Source organism: Bactrocera neohumeralis, chromosome 6 (assembly GCF_024586455.1).
Source record: "Bactrocera neohumeralis isolate Rockhampton chromosome 6, APGP_CSIRO_Bneo_wtdbg2-racon-allhic-juicebox.fasta_v2, whole genome shotgun sequence".
In the NCBI taxonomy this organism is placed as follows: Eukaryota; Metazoa; Arthropoda; class Insecta; order Diptera; family Tephritidae; genus Bactrocera; species Bactrocera neohumeralis.
The window spans coordinates 71806257-71822916 of record NC_065923.1 but is presented as its reverse complement, the minus strand read 5'-3'; the positions used below and the strand labels follow the sequence as shown (position 1 = coordinate 71822916).

At 36.7% G+C, this 16660-nt stretch overlaps 1 protein-coding gene across 1 annotated transcript in view; it reads left to right on the top strand.

Moving 5' to 3' along the window:
* LOC126762526 (calcium-transporting ATPase type 2C member 1) overlaps positions 1 to 16660 on the top strand; it is a 134953-nt gene that overhangs the window by 99083 nt on the left and 19210 nt on the right. Inside the window, 1 exon segment of the mRNA XM_050479335.1 lies at positions 7961 to 9674. Coding sequence (XP_050335292.1) covers positions 7961 to 9674 — 1714 coding nt within the window.

The following is a 16660-nucleotide window of genomic DNA, read 5'->3' as shown; positions in this document are numbered from 1 at the left end:
GTAGTGTTGGAAAGGTGAGATTTTAAGCTTCATATAACAAAAAAAAAAAAAAATAGTTAAATTCGGGGAAGTCGAAAAAAAAATTACAGCTTTTCGAAAATGAGTTGAAAATAATGAAGAAATTCGCTATACTTTGAAATTTTTGTATAAAAAAGGGAAGAATGCCACGCAACCCACCAATGAAATTTGTGAAGTTTACGAAGACGATGCTGTATCAGTTCATGTAACACAACAATGGCTCGCTCGCTTCCGTTCTGGTAATTTCGCACCTCGCACTGGTCGACCTATCGTTGAAAATGTCGATGAATTTATGCAAAATATTGACTAGTGCCGTCACATAAGCAGCCATGACATCGCTAAGGAACCTAAACATTCATCGTCAAACAGTTTTGAATCATTTAAAAAAGACTGACTACAAAAAGAAGTTCGATGTTTGGGTACCACGTGAATAGTCTGTAAAAAATTTAATGGACCGAATTAACATCTGCGATTCTTTGCTGAAACGAAATGAAATCGAACCATTTCTGAAGCGAATGGTAACAGAAGAAGAAAAGTGGATCAAATACGACAGTAATGTCACCACCAAACGTGGTGAAGCTCAACAAATGATCGCAAAGCCAGGATTGACGCCTTGAAAGGTTATGCAGAGCGTTTGGTGGGATTTGAAAGGAATCATCCACTATGCACTGCTCCAGCCTGGTCAAACGATAGATTCTACATTTTACTGTCAACAACTGATGTGATTGAAGCAAGCAATCGAAAAAAAGGCCAGAACTGATCAACAGAAAGGGCTTCGTGCTCCATCAGGACAACGCTAGACCACACACATCTTTGATGACTCGACAAAAACTGCGAGAGCTTGGCTCGGAAGTTTTGATGCATCCACCATATAGCCCTGACCTTCCACCATCGGACTACCATTTGTTTCGGTCAATGTAGAACTCCCTTAATGGAGTAAAGTTGGATTCAAGAGAAACCTGTGAAAATTTCGTAGTTTTTCGCAGAGAAACCAGAAAAGTTTTACTCTTTTGGAATAATGTCTCTAGCGGAAAAATGCCAAAAAGTGGTCGACCAAATTGGTACATATTTAGTTCATTAAAGTTCAGTATAAATATAAAAGAATAAGTTGAAGTTTGATTAGAAATACGAAAGGACTTCTTCGACTACCCAACAGGTATAATTCATAGGTATGAGATTAGCAGAGTTGCATTGAACTCAACCTAATCTAAGACACATTTTGTAGATATTAATTGCATTAGGCTCAAGATAATCTAGATTAATGTTCGTAGATACTAAAAATTGAGGTCACCAGGGTTGCATTGGACTCAACATAACCTAAAATAATTGTCGTTGATATTAAAAAATGAGGTCATCATGGTTGCATTGGGCTCAACATAACCCAAAATAATTGTCGTTGATATTAAAAATGCAGCTAAAATGTAGGAAGACAAAATCGTATTTAATACTGCGGAATATTGAAACATTTATTATCTCGACTTTTTCTCAAAAAAAAAATTGGTAATAATAGTAAATCTCTTCCTCCAATGTCATTTCCAAACAATTTTAAGGCCATTAATAATTTTTTTATTTTATGGTAATGTCGCTTTTTGTGTTATTTTTGACACTTATTTTAATTAACATTAAATACCACTCCGCTTAACATTTAATCATCCGTTATAAATACATTTTAATTATTGAGTTCAATAAGAGCTTTTTTTGTACTTTAAACGGAAATAAATCAAATTAAAACAAGCGTCATAATAATATTAGTAAATATTGTCTCTGATATTTTTTTAACTGCTGCTTTTTTACAAAGAGTTGCTAATTGAATACGAATACTAACCACATGCTTCTGTATACATAGTATCTATGCTATTGATAGTGAATATGTATGTATATATTAGATATACATATATTGGTGTTTGATAGTAAGTATGTATGTAATACATATGTTGAATCACGTAGTACCCCAATTAGACTCTAAAGTTACAATGGCAATAGTTTTTATTTCATTTGAATGATAAGTACGTAGGTTGACTTTTATACTTTGGGTTTTGGCAAACTTACTGTTGCAATCTGGCAACTCACAGCTTTATCGTAAAGTTTGACATTTTTAATGTTTTGTATACACAGAATATTTTGATATATGAGCGCTATTTGTATTGTCTACAGTAACTTAAAATATTCATTATATTTTTTTTTAGAAATTTTCGAATGCTCATAACTCCAAATTACTGCTGTGTGCCGAGTGTCTGTTCTCTTTTATTCTTTCCTTTTTCTCTTTTCTTCAAATATTATCCAAAAGCCAGTTTTCTTGTTAATATTTTTTCGAAGTTTTTTCCAAAACTAGTAATTAACTTTGTTTTGTAAGAATATCTAGCTTTTTCCCAGCCAATCCGAAAGCCATTATGTCGGCTCTTTACATTAACATTTTTGTTTGTTAATACATTTGCTAAGTTTTTAATTAGCTCTCAAGCAATATGCGGAAACATATGTAGATCATAAATGTATATTTTCTTTGCCACGCTAAGTGGTGCTAAGTGCTTAAACGTTAAGAACTTTATGAGCTTTTGTCGTAAAAGTATTGTGGTGGGAAAGATTTATGACCGACAGTTAAGCCGGAGCAGACATTACTTCGAAAATTATCATATTTTATGTTTATAAATTATTATTATTTTTTATTTTTTTTTTTAATGTACTTAGCAAAAAGGGTACAGCGAAGAGAAAATAGTAAGAAAAAAAGATGAAGACGTTAGCTTTGGCTATAATATCCTTCACAGATGAATTTTTTATGGCGTAACTGGGTGTAAAAAGATATTTATCTTGATTTTGATGGACCAGTTTGTAGAAATAACATAGATAATAATCTGTGCCAATTATCGTGAATATACCTGGTCAAGTAAACATGTTTTCGATATAAGGACTTGAGTTTGATGGGTCAGTTTGTATGGCAGCTATATGCTTTAGTTGGCCGATCGGAATAATTTCTTCGGAGATTGTGGCGATATCAGAGATAATAATCTGAGCCAAATTTCCTGAAGATATCTCGTCAAGCAAAAAAATTTTCCTTACAAGGGCTTGAGTTCGATCGGGCAGTTTGTATGGCAGCTATATGCTATTGTGGTCCGATCGAAATAAAATATTTGGAGTTTGCATCGTTGCCTTAGAGAATAGTCCATGCTAAATTTCATGAAGATATCTTATCAAATGAAAAAGTTTGCCATGTAAGGACTTGAGTTTGATGGGTCAGTTTGTATGACAGCTATATGCTATAGTTGTTCGATTAAAGTAATTTCTTCGAAGATTGTAGCGGTGTCTTAGAGAATAGTCCATGCTAAATTTCATGAAGATATCTTATCAAATGAAAAAGTTTGCCATATAAGGACTTGAGTTTGAAGGGTCTGTTTGTATGGCAGCTATATGTTGTAGTGGTCCCATCGGAACAATTTCTTCGGAGTTTGTAGCGGTGTCTTAAATAATACCAGTTGCCAAATTAAAATGTTGCATATATATCTGCATACATACATCAAATCAACTAAAAGCTATTTCAAATGACAGTGAGTTGGGATTTATAAATGCTAGCAGCTCTCAGAATTTGCATACTTACTTTGTATTGCTTCGATTTCCATTCAAGCTTATCACTAATCATGCATACATACACCCATACATGCATTTACGTGCAACCAAATAGCTACCGCTCGTGTTGCCATTTACTTATGCAATTTTAGCTGGAAATTTTACACGCCAATGAGTAGCTGCTGTTAATCCGCAATTACTTTTACACACATACATACATACATACATATATGCATATCAGCAGAAATCTTACAACCGGCATTATATACATACATCTAGTATTAACACGGCTTAGAAATTAGTTTGTGATCTTGTAAATCACGTTCTTGAAAAACCTGATTTGATAGTGATTTGTGATTTGTGTTTTTTTGTTTTTGCTTTCCGGTTTTTATTTTATCAGAAAATTTGCAGTATTATTATAGGAAAAATACTATCTTGATTATTACCGACTTATAGGTAAACAGTTTTGTAATAATGCATACTTTTGTATATGTAAGAAGGTACATGCTTTTCAGAGAATATGTAAATGAGGATGAACTGCATTTTGTTGGAATTTTTATAGCTCAATTACCAACCACATTATTGCACTACACAAAGTTGTTGCATTTTTTTTTTTTTGTGCGGATTTTTCTATGTTCACTAGTAATGAGAGCTATATAGTTCTCCTCTCATTTAGCTTTCGTCAATAAATTAATCGCTACTTTGTAATTAATTAAACAGCGCTTGCATTACAAATACACAAATTTTGTATGTCAGCAGCGTGATAATTAAACATGCAACACGTGTAGCAACCATACACTTGCGACAGCGGTGGCCATTTAGCTAGAAGCGGGTGTAATAACAACCCATTTTCTACGAAAATACTCACTTGAATGCAAAAGTTATTTTATTAATGATTTATTGTTGTTGCCAAGTGGGGGATTCCCTTTGTAATTATACTTTTAATGCTAAATTCGTCGGAAATATAGTTGTGGTTGAAAATTATATTGTTTTTACAGCTGAGATATTTTGAAATCTAAATTAAAACTAAGCAGCAGCTTTAAGCGCGCTTTTATGTGCTTTCTCATTGTATTCCTTTAGTAGCTAAGCCCTTTATCTGCTTATGCCACCACATACGGTATTTTTTATGCTGCCACCTTTTTCAATTTACCGCTTAACTAGCTAAAACTTAATTAGTAACGAACACAGATGGTAGAGCACAACACAAATTGAATGCTGCATGCTGCTGTGGCAGGTAATAAAGCATATTTAAATGCACATTTGTTTAGTTGCATGTAGAAGGGTGGTTATTAAATGCCCATAATAAGCGAACAAGTGACTAAATTGATGAGTTATCGTTCGATACACCTTTTTCTGCCCAAGAAGTTGCTTATTTGTTTGAACCGTCGATATCGGACCAGTATAGCATATAGCTGCCATACAAACTAACCGATCGAAATCAAGTTTTTGTATGGAAAACTTTTTTTGTCAAAATATTTAAAAACATAGAGCCACAATCTCCGAATGTTCAGATCGGAAATGTTCTGTCATCAAACTGACCACTATTCTTGTAGCATATAGCTGTCACAAATTATTGTCAAACTGACCCATCAAAATCCATCGAAATCTTGTATGGAAAACTTTTCTATTTGAAAATATATCTTCACAAAATTTAGCACAGATTATTCCCTGATACAGCGCTACAATCTCCGAAAAAATTGTTCCGATCAGAAAACTATAGCATATAGCTATCAGATCAAGCAGAGCGATTAAAATAAATTTTCGTTTGATTTTTGTTTTACTTTTTCAAGTTTTTATTTATTTAAAATTTTTAGGACCACCCTAATTTAAAATCATATACTTGCATATCGTATGTGCATACACATGTTAGATTTTTCTAATTTCTTACAAACATTAGCTATTATTCTCTTTTATATGAGATTTCCAAGTGGTTGGAAGTTCGCTTTCACCCAAAGCTTCTGCAGACGATACACAAATAATTGTAATGAAGTATGCACCCACACACGATGTCAATATAAAAAGTATATATTTATATACAACCAGCGTTTTTGTTATTGCTTACGTTTTAGCCTGTCTTCGCTAGCTAATTTGCCAACATCATTATTAGCAGCAACATCATCTCCTCACTCCTCATTGCCTTCGTGATTATAATTTGTACAATACATCTCAGCGCCGCGTTGACATGCAGCTGTCATGTCCATCCCGGCAACGTGTCAACCTCGCAACCCACCCATGCACTTTTACACTCACTCGCTCATCCACAACAAGTTGGCCACCCACCCAGCTACCTCAGCTGTGCAGACTGTAGCTAATGGCAGTCGGTGACTGACTGATGTGTCAGCTGATGGGCAACGGGGACGACACACAGTTACAATCATTTGTCAGTTGCACTTGACGTTCATTTGTAAGTGATGCTGGCAACATATGCATATCAGTTCGATTAGTTCGTATGCCAAAGGAACACACACACATTTATATTGATAGATATACATATACATATATGACAGTGTATTTATTAGACCTGTCTGCGCTTACTTTTAGATTTAAGCGAGCGTAGTACTTGTAGATACAAAATAAAATTTGATATTTAAATCTTCTCATTCGTCTACATATATGTTTACGTGTACATACATATGTATATATGCTTTGTCCGTCCACACGGCCCCATCAGTCTCATCAAAATTTAGTTGGTACGAGCCAGCACTGATAAGCTACAACGGTTCGACAGTTGTTGATGTCATTGTAGAAAAACGTGACTGGAAAGTCATATATACATACTCACAAATTTGCAATATAACATTTCATGGGATGCAATGAATATTGAAATTCACCGAAATACACACACATGTGCAAGTTTCTAATATTGCGAAGAGATTCGCCTCTGATTGGACATGTTAGATGAGTCGCCCAGCATATTGGGTTCTGCTGTTGCTTTGCACGAGTTGTTGTTGCTTGTAGCAGATTAAATCAATAAGTTCCGTTGTGGAGATTACGACAACTAACAAAAGGTGATTGAGGTTGCTTGCAGTGCATGCGAGTAATTGGAAAAATGGGTGAAAGGTCTCTAGATTATTTAGCTGATAGCGTAGAAAAATTGGCAAAATATTTTATAAATATGCAAAGTATGGGTTATTTCAATAAATAATCTATATAATATACTATTTTCGTTTTTGATGCGTTAACGTAATTCTAAACTGTCAGCTGTTCCTACTTTTTCTTCTTTATTGGCGTGGACACCGCTTACGTGGTTATAGCCCAGTTTACAACAGCACGCCAGTCGTTTCTTCTTTTCGCTATTTAGCGTCAATTGTAGATTCCAAGCGTAGCCTGGGCCTTCTCCACCTGGTCTTTCCAACGAGGTGGAGGTCTTCCTCTTCCTTTGCTTCCACCGGCGGGTACTGCGTCGAATACTTTCAGAGCTGGAGTGTTTTCATCCATTCGGACGACTTGACTTAGCCAGCGTATCCGTTGTCTCTTAACTCGCTGAACTATGTCAATGTTATCGTATAACTCGTACAGCTCATCGTTCCATCGACTGTGGTATTTGCCATTGCCAAAGCGCAAGGAACCATAAATCTTCCGCAGAACCTTTCTCTCGAAAACTCGTAACGCCGGCTCTTCAGATGTTGTCATCGTACATGCCTCTGCACCTGTCTTTTCCAAAATTTGGCGCATGGTGAATGTCTAGTCAGTTTTGGATTTTTCGGATCTAAACCCACACTGATGAGGTGCAATCAGTTTGTTGACGGTGGACTTTGATCTTTCACACAATACCCTCGATGGAACCTTATATGCGATGTTAAGTAGACTTATTCCACGGTAGTTGGTGCGGATTGTGAGGTCTTCTTTTTTGTGAATTGGGCACACTTAATTTCCAATCGTCAGGCCATATTTGTTCGACTATATTCTACCTTATCAGTTCTTCGCCGTCGTATTTGAATAGCTCGACCGGTAGTCCATTGGCTCCCGCCGTTTTATTGTTCTTCAGGCGGGTAATTGTTATGCGAACTTCTTGATGGTCGGGCATTAGAACGTCTGCTCCATCGTCATTGTTTGGGGTGTTGGGTTCACCATCTACTGGCGATAAACTTTCACTGCCATTCAAAAGGTTGGTCCATAATTTTAGTAAGCTCTGGGCATCGGTCACTAGATGACTTTTGAGGGTTCTAGATATTAATACATACATATACTTATATTAAACAGAAAGTGATTATCCCATTCAGAAAAAATAAATTATTTAACATATATTTTAAATTTTCAGTCAACTAACCAATGCAAAAGTTCGACATTCGAAGATTTATGCTTTAATTTCTAAACTTCTGTTTCTCGATACCGAAAAAACTAAACAATACTAAAATCTCATTTGTCTCTTCACACTTTTCAGACGGGTTCAACCCTAACGCCCGAAATGTTGCTGACAACGTCCGAGTCATCGACGTACAGCGCCTCCGAAGTGGCCGGCCGTCTACAGGTCGACACGCGTACCGGTCTCAAATGGACCGAGGCTAAGTACCGTGCGAAAATTATCGGACACAATGAGTTGAATGTGAATGAGGAGGATCCTACATGGAAGAAATATATTGAACAGTTTAAGAATCCACTTATACTGCTGCTTTTGGGCAGTGCGCTAGTTTCGGTGATTATGAAACAGTATGACGATGCTGTGAGCATAACGATAGCCATCATCATAGTGGTAACGGTCGCTTTCATACAAGAGTACCGTTCGGAGAAGAGTTTGGAGGAGTTAAAGAAGCTGGTACCACCCGAGTGCCATTGCCTGCGCGAAGGACGACTCGATACGTTTTTGGCGCGTGAGCTAGTGCCCGGCGATGTGGTGTACTTGAATGTAGGCGATCGTGTGCCTGCCGATGTGCGGCTCTTCGATGCCATCGATCTGTCGATAGATGAGTCAAGCTTCACGGGCGAAACGGAACCGGCGCGTAAGAGCACCGAGCTCATACTGAGCAGTACCACCAATAAGGATCATACAAATATGAAAAATGTCGCCTTTATGGGCACATTGGTGCGCTGCGGCAATGGCAAGGGTGTTGTAGTGAGCACCGGTGAGCGCAGTGAGTTCGGTGAAGTTTTCAAAATGATGCAAGCTGAAGAAGCGCCGAAGACACCGTTGCAGAAATCGATGGACATACTCGGCGCACAGCTAAGTTTCTATTCGTTCCTCATCATTGGCGTAATTATGCTGTTGGGTTGGCTACAAGGCAAACCGCTAACCGAAATGTTCAATATCAGCGTTTCTTTGGCTGTCGCCGCCATACCCGAAGGCCTACCGATTGTGGTCACCGTGACGCTGGCACTCGGTGTCATGCGCATGGCCAAACGCAATGCGATTGTGAAGAAATTGCCAACCGTGGAGACGCTCGGTTGCGTGAATGTCATTTGTTCGGACAAAACGGGCACTTTGACGAAGAACGAAATGACAGCGACAGTTATCATCACATCTGACGGCTACATGGCCGATGTCACCGGCGCGGGTTATAATGACCAAGGCGAAATACATATACGCAATTGCAATAACGTCGAAATGGCCAAAGCAAACATCACGAACTTATTAGAAATCGGCGCAGTCTGCAATAACGCCTACATACAGAACGGCACTTTGCTCGGCCAGCCGACAGAGGGCGCACTAATCGCTGTCGCTATGAAGAATGGCATGTACGCCACCGCGGAGAACTATGTGCGCATACAGGAGTATCCATTCTCATCCGAACAGAAAATGATGGCTGTCAAGTGCATACACAAATACAACAATAACAAAGAGGAAATCTTCTTTGCCAAAGGCGCATTGGAAATGCTGTTGCCGCAATGCACGAAATACATGTTCGGCACACAAACGGTGCCGTTGACAAAGCAAAATGAGGCGGAATTCCTCGCGGAGGCCTATGAAATCGGCCGCAAGGGTTTGCGTGTGCTGGCGCTAGCGAAAGGACGCAGCCTGCAGGATCTCATCTACTGTGGCCTGGTGGGCATAACCGATCCGCCGCGTCCATTGGTGCGCGAATCCATTGAGATGCTGATGCAGAGCGGCGTGCGCGTCAAGATGGTCACGGGCGATGCGCAGGAGACAGCCATGGCGATTGGTGAGTGGAAGATTTTTCGTTTTGTAATAACTTTTATACTATAAAAATTCATATTTCCTACCACTTATACTTGATTTCCGGGTTTCTCGGTTGACCAAGTTGTGGTTGCCATTGATACCTGCTGCAAAGCAGTTTTATAAATGGGATATCGCTGTATATTGCAGACACTTTTAATTAACCATTCCTTGCTCTTGCTTCTTTTGCAATTTTCATATGCTGTCGGTTCTTTCAAATTACGCACCCACCCCAAAAATCAAAGTCCTGTTTCCTTTCCAACTTTCGGCGCAACTCCTGCAGTTATACCGGCTTGCGTACGGCCTTGCGCCGAAAAGTAGGCAAACAAATTTGCGTTGTTGAGTAAACTGTGATTTATCAGCAGCGCCAAAGTCGTTGAAACCGACGACAAGCACTTCGTAAGTAACCATAACGTCACCAAAATCATTAAGGCTGCAATTTGCGCCACAAATTCCGGCAAGCGACGCTTACTTTTTCTACCTATACGTAACATATATATGTGTGTATGTCATGTGGACCTGTGTTGACTCGTGCAGCCGGCGCTTGTGTGCAATGAATTTCCTTTCAGCCGAATTGATGTAGCCAAATTTGTAGACGGCAGGCGTCCATTCGTGCCGAACTTTAGACCTTCAAGTGTCTCCCCACTCGAAACTGTAGAATTTGGGCACCCTGCACGGTAACCGTTACTGCTCTTGAGTAAATCATACTTATTCTCGGTGCTTGCTTTGGCTTGTACGAAAGTGCCGGATGTGTGGGTGCGCCGTGTTGCTGAAAGCTCTAACTATCGAGCTGAGACTCGAGCAGATTAAATGCATTTTTGTGTATTCACTGTTGACGCGCTAAAGCGCTTGGGTATACCAAGAAATTAATTAACCATGTTTGGCATGCGACTGAGAGCTCGGCACAAGGCACTAGGTTGCGAGGATGCAAATGTAACGGTATATGAGTGTCAGCGTCGGTGGTAGATATGAGGAATACAATTGTTATGAAATTAGGTTAAGGGGCGTGTGGTAATTGCAGCTTTAGAAAAATGTGTTGGAAAACGAGGAGAGTGTGTAGCGTGATAGAGACTTTGGAGAGTGCGAGGAAAGTGGTAGCAAATAACAACTTAAGCGGCCACTTGTGCCATGTTGCCAATAGTGAAGCATGCAATGAAAGAAATGGACTAGCAAATGGGAGCGCACGTAACGAAGCGACGCGATGCAAGGAAAGCAAAGTAAAATGGAATTCATGTGCATACAACTGTGCTTCGGTGTTCGGACCAATGAATGACAGCAGGAAATGTCATAATGGAAGACTGTGGCGATGCACAATTTAGTGAAATGAGTGGGAAAGTAAAGATATTGATGCAGCAGTATTGTGGTGAAATCATATGAGCATATGAGTAATGAGTCTAGAAAAAAATATTGTGTAGAAAAGAGGAATGTAAAGTAAGGAAACAATTTTTGATAATTGTTTTGGTAATCAACACTCAACTGGCTTTGCTAAAATGGTCTCCAGTTGCTATACCTTGATCAGGGTGCCCCTAACATGAAGCTGCAATACGCAGATGGAAAAGTAGAGAACCTGTAACGTATGATATATATTTCCAAATGAACCTATAAAGTATGATATATATTTCCAAATGATCAGTGTGACGACTTGACCTTTAGTCATGTCCGCCTGTCTGTATATACGCGAAGTTTTGGAGATATTGATCTGAAAATTTGTACATGACCTCTTCTCCCTAAAAAACTGCTAATTTTTCGGATTCGTTGATATCGGACCACTAATTGCTATAGCTACCATACAAACTGGTTCATCAAAATCCAGTTCTTGTATGGAAAACTTGTTTAGCTTATGAGATATCATCACGAAATTTAACACGGATTATTATCCAGGGCATGGCTTCAATCTCTGGAGAAATTGTTCTGATCGTGCTAGTATAACATATAGCTGTCATACAAACTGAGCGATCATAATACCGTACTTGTATGAAAAACTTTTTTATTTGAAGAGATATCTTTACGAAATTTGGCATATAATATCATCCAAGATAATGCTAAAATCTCTGAATAAATCATTCATTTCGGACCCCAATAGCATATAGCTGCCATACAAACTCTTCGCTAAAAATCAAGTTTTTGTATGGCAAACTTTTTTATTAGACAAGATATCTTCAGAAAATGTGGCACAGATTATTATTTAAGACAACACTATAATCTCCAAATATACATAGTTTTTGCATTGGTCTATTGTAGCGTATAACTACAGTACAAAGTGGCTGCTCAAAATCTGGACCGTGTAGAGAAAACTTTTTTATATGACAAGGTATCCTCAAAAAAATTTGGCTATTGTTCCAAATATCGCTACAACCTGCATAAAAATTACTCAGATCGTACTACTATAACATATAGCTGCCATACAAAGTGTCCGTTGACTGATCGAGTTTTCAGCTTTAGGTGTATATATAGTATACTAGCTATGTATATGAAATGAATCTGTGTAGTGTGTTATTGCTTCAGCGCAACCATAGTACTCTTTTTACTTGTTTTTATTTAAATTTTTTCCGCACTTGACAAAGGAGACTAGGATGCAGTGCAAAAAAATTCGCTTAAAATAATTTGTCTAACCAAATATATAACCGAATATTGCTATGGACTAACCGAAAATCAACCAGCTAACTATAACGAACATAACAATAAGTAACTGCAAACAAAGTTTTAGAAAAGTTCCAAATTGCACGAAACATATATGTATATGTGCGCCTAAATGTCTGCTACGCGTATTGAATATTATTGTTTACAAACTACTTCGTAGACTTAAATGAAAATCACTGCTATTAATAACTAGAATATTTTTATTTTGAAACGATAAGTTCTATTTCTCTTTATCTTATTATATTTTTTCGTTTCTCTCCATCACCTCTTTTCCAGTAACAGCGCTAATTACATTGCTATCTTCATTGCTTTCTTCATGTATTTCAAGCTCATTGATTTTTTATTGTTTCCTGCTCGTTTATCGTTTTGTGTTTGAGCACGTTTTATGCTCATTTTTATTCACATCATTTTTCATAGTTGAAAGGTTGTTAGATAAGCAGCGTCCACGTTTTGCTCCTCACATCCAATACGGGTATTGGTTGCTGAAGCTCATTTGTATGATTTGATCGCTTTATTTGCTGACTATAAAGCTGCCAGCGGGCAAAGCGCTTATAATGCTTTAATCTATGTTTGGTACATACCCATACATAGACATATGCGCACATATATTCTGCTGTACACTCAAGTTTCTCTGTGTTCGTTGCAACTCTGTTAGTGGTTGAATTAATTAACCGAGAAAGGAGTCAGACATAACCTCCACTTTATAGCCGCAAGTATGGCATATATCAAAATCGTTACCTTCGACCACATGCACGGCAGCAAGCTCAAACAACTTACAGACAAATAGTTTTCCTATGAGGAGCCAACCCAGCATATGTGCTTACATGCTAGCGCCGGCTTTAAACTTCATTTGTTTTGTAATATGTATATATGTATGTATGTATGTTTATTTGTAAGCTTGACTGTAGCCATAGCGAAATGAATTATAGCAGACCATTAAACTTTGGCTTGACACTCGACTACGTTTTCACAATTTTCACAATGTCAAGTCGTCCTATAAACTAAGTACACTTACACATACATACATATGTATTTATGCTATGTAACTGTGTAGCGACGCTTCAGTCCTTCGTTGTGCTGTCTTGTTTGCAATTTGCAGCACCCACTGTCCCAACGTTTCCTCTCAAGTCCTAGCATTTTAACAAGTGTCTTATCATCGCTGGCTGCCTGCTTTGTCTCATTTATTTGTGTGGCACTTACCCAAGAGCCTGTATGTCTAGGTACTCTTTAAATTTTCGAAATTCCATTTTCTCTTTCTCCTACAATTTTGTGCATTTGCAAGCTGCCAATTGCTATTTAATTCGCTTAAATTTTCGTTAATGTGTTTTTGAGCAACGCCCTTAATTTGCTTCAATTTCCATTAAAATTATCATTTTGGTTTCTAATAGACATTTTGGTTGACTTGATTTCGTGGTAGAACTTCAAGAAAAACAACAAAAAAATTAATCTTGGCGCCACCAATGCTAAAATACCCTTTTCAAATACGAAATTTATTGCAAGAACTGTGCTCGATCAGTTTGTACGGCAGCTATATGCTATAGTGTCCCGATCTGGAAAATTTCTTCGAAAATTGCATAATTTCCTTAGGCAATAACCCATGTCATTACTTAAAATGAAGTATGGGAACCTCTTAAACCACATCCGGGGAAAGAGTCTGACAGTTCTGGCCTCTGAAATATTTCAGAGAGATTCCGTTTGCTTGTAGCTCTAATATATTGCTACAATTCTTTCATTGTATAACTCAAAATGTCACGAAGGCACTTTAACCACTTCAACCACCTAACGATCATCGAAATTCCTACACTTCCCTTGCAAAACCGCGCTGTTATCTGCTTTTCGACTTCAACGGTTACATGTTGGTTATTATTTTATCTCCTAAAAGCATTAATCAATTTTAATTGACGTCATTAACTAGCTGCTCCAAAGTCACCAAATAACTATAATTGCTTGTATATGGTGCTGAGCTCATATAAATACATATCACATATAAGTTTATATTTAGATTGGCCTCTAATGAAATGACCCGCAAAGGCATAAACTCGCAACCTAAAACCGACTGTGAAATCTATGAAATTTACTATGAACTTTCACCACTACTGAAGTGGAGCAGGCGCATGCGGTGAACTAGATATAATACGCTGGCCCTTGCCGGTTACACAAACCACAATCGTGCTTACATTGCTTTGGTGCCTCAATGTATAATATATTATAGGCAGATAGTAGAATTTTATCACCCAAAATGTCATCGTGTGCACTGATTACGTGCTGAATGTTAACGATTTTGCAAGCTTAGTTATGTACAGGGTGAGACATTATTGTGGTGTGCGTAAATGGTACATAGATGTTAATTGACTGCTGTCAAAATATATAGTTTAAGGTATGAGTGAGTAACTTTTATGGTTGTAGTTGAGAGAAATTTTAAAAGGAAAAAGATTGTCAGGCGAAACTGATATTATCTATGTTTAGGATGTAGATTCGAGTTTTTAAGTTTAATCCAAGAAACTGTTCCTTTTGTCAGAACCGTCAAAAACTCAGTACTTTGGTAGCGTTTTATGGTAGAAAAACTACGCCTGGGAAGGGTATTATGACTTCGTCGAGCCATACAGTAAATTGCAGTTTTTTTTCGAAATTTTGACTTACTAAACTACTGTAATTCTGAAAATATTATAGTAGAGTTGCCATTTTTATATTTTTAAATCTATACTAGTCTAGAGATCGTAACTCACATATAATTTTTTATAAAACATAATATTACTTTCGGCACTGTAACATAGTAATTCATAATATTTTTGGGATATTTGAAACTACAGATGTGAAATTAGTTGTAGGGTTGCCACGTTAAATTTTTCTAGGAATAAATTGAAAGCTTTAAACCCTTTGTATTTATTATATGAAGATTTAAACATACTTCTTAATATTCTTGTGATATTTGAATACTATAGATGTGAAATTAGTTGTAGGGTTGCCACGTTAAATTTTTCTAAGAATAAATTGAAAGCTTTAATCGCCTTGTATTTATTATATGAAAATTTAAAGTAATTTAATGCTGCCTAAATTACAAAAATTTGTTGAGTTCATGGTAGGGTTGCCACTTATCAAAACTAGTAAAATATATGTATTCATTTTTTTGGTACTGCAAAATGCTTTTTAATATATTTGTGATATTTGAATACAATGTATACATACATACATATATGCGAAATTAGGTGTAGGGTTGCCGCGTTAAAATTTTCCAAGAATAAATTGAAAGTCTTAAGTTTCGTATTTATTATATGATGCTTTAAAATTTTTATATTTTGCCCAAATTAGAAAAATTTTAAAGTTTAGGGCAGGGTTGCCACTTATTATAAAAAATAATAAAAAATATACAATATGTATATAATGAATGTATATAATTGAATATTAGATTTATATTATTTAAAAAAATTTAATGCAGGGTTACCATTGTTTGAAAATAGTAAAATATATACACACATATGTACATATATTTATATTTGTACATTTATCAAAAAAATATACCGAAAACTATTTTCTTCTGAATATTATATATTATTTATATTATCCAAAAAATTTTAAGACAGGGTTGCCATTAATAAAAAAATTGTATAAATATATTTATACAGTGAATATGAACAATTAAAGAAATATTCCTAAAACTATTTTCTTCTGAAAATATCTATAAAATTTTAAAGCAGGGTTGCCATTTATAAAAAAAATATTATAAATTTATCTACATATACATATGTATATAAATAAATAAATATGAACAATTATAGAAAAAATATGCCAAAAAAATTTTTCTTTTTGTGAATATTAGTCTTATTAACTAAACAAATTTAAGGCAGGGTTGCCATTTTTAAAAAGGTGCTAGATAGTAAATATCAACAATTTAATAAAATATTCTTAAATCTATTTTCTTCTGTATATTAGACCTTTTATATCTAAAAAATATCAATATTTTTTTGGAACTACACAAGCCTCTGCACCCTATAGCCACCTACACTAGGCTGGCTTTGGGTTTAAGGCTCGCAAATATATTTGTATCTTTATTTGCACAAACTTTTGCCTCGGCGTACGTATGAAACCACATTATGTGACTGGCAAGCGTAATAGCCACTAAAACTAGAAATAATGCACGGCAGCGACCGCAAGCTGCGACGACAAAGCCGCAAAGCGAGAAGATGTTACCACGCCACATGCGATTTGCGGCAACAGCATAAATATTTACACATGTATTGAGCACACATACATATGTACATTTGTATGGGCTTGCCTTTACAATAATTCACAATTGCATAAATTACGTTGCTTACGTTTACACAAATGCATGAC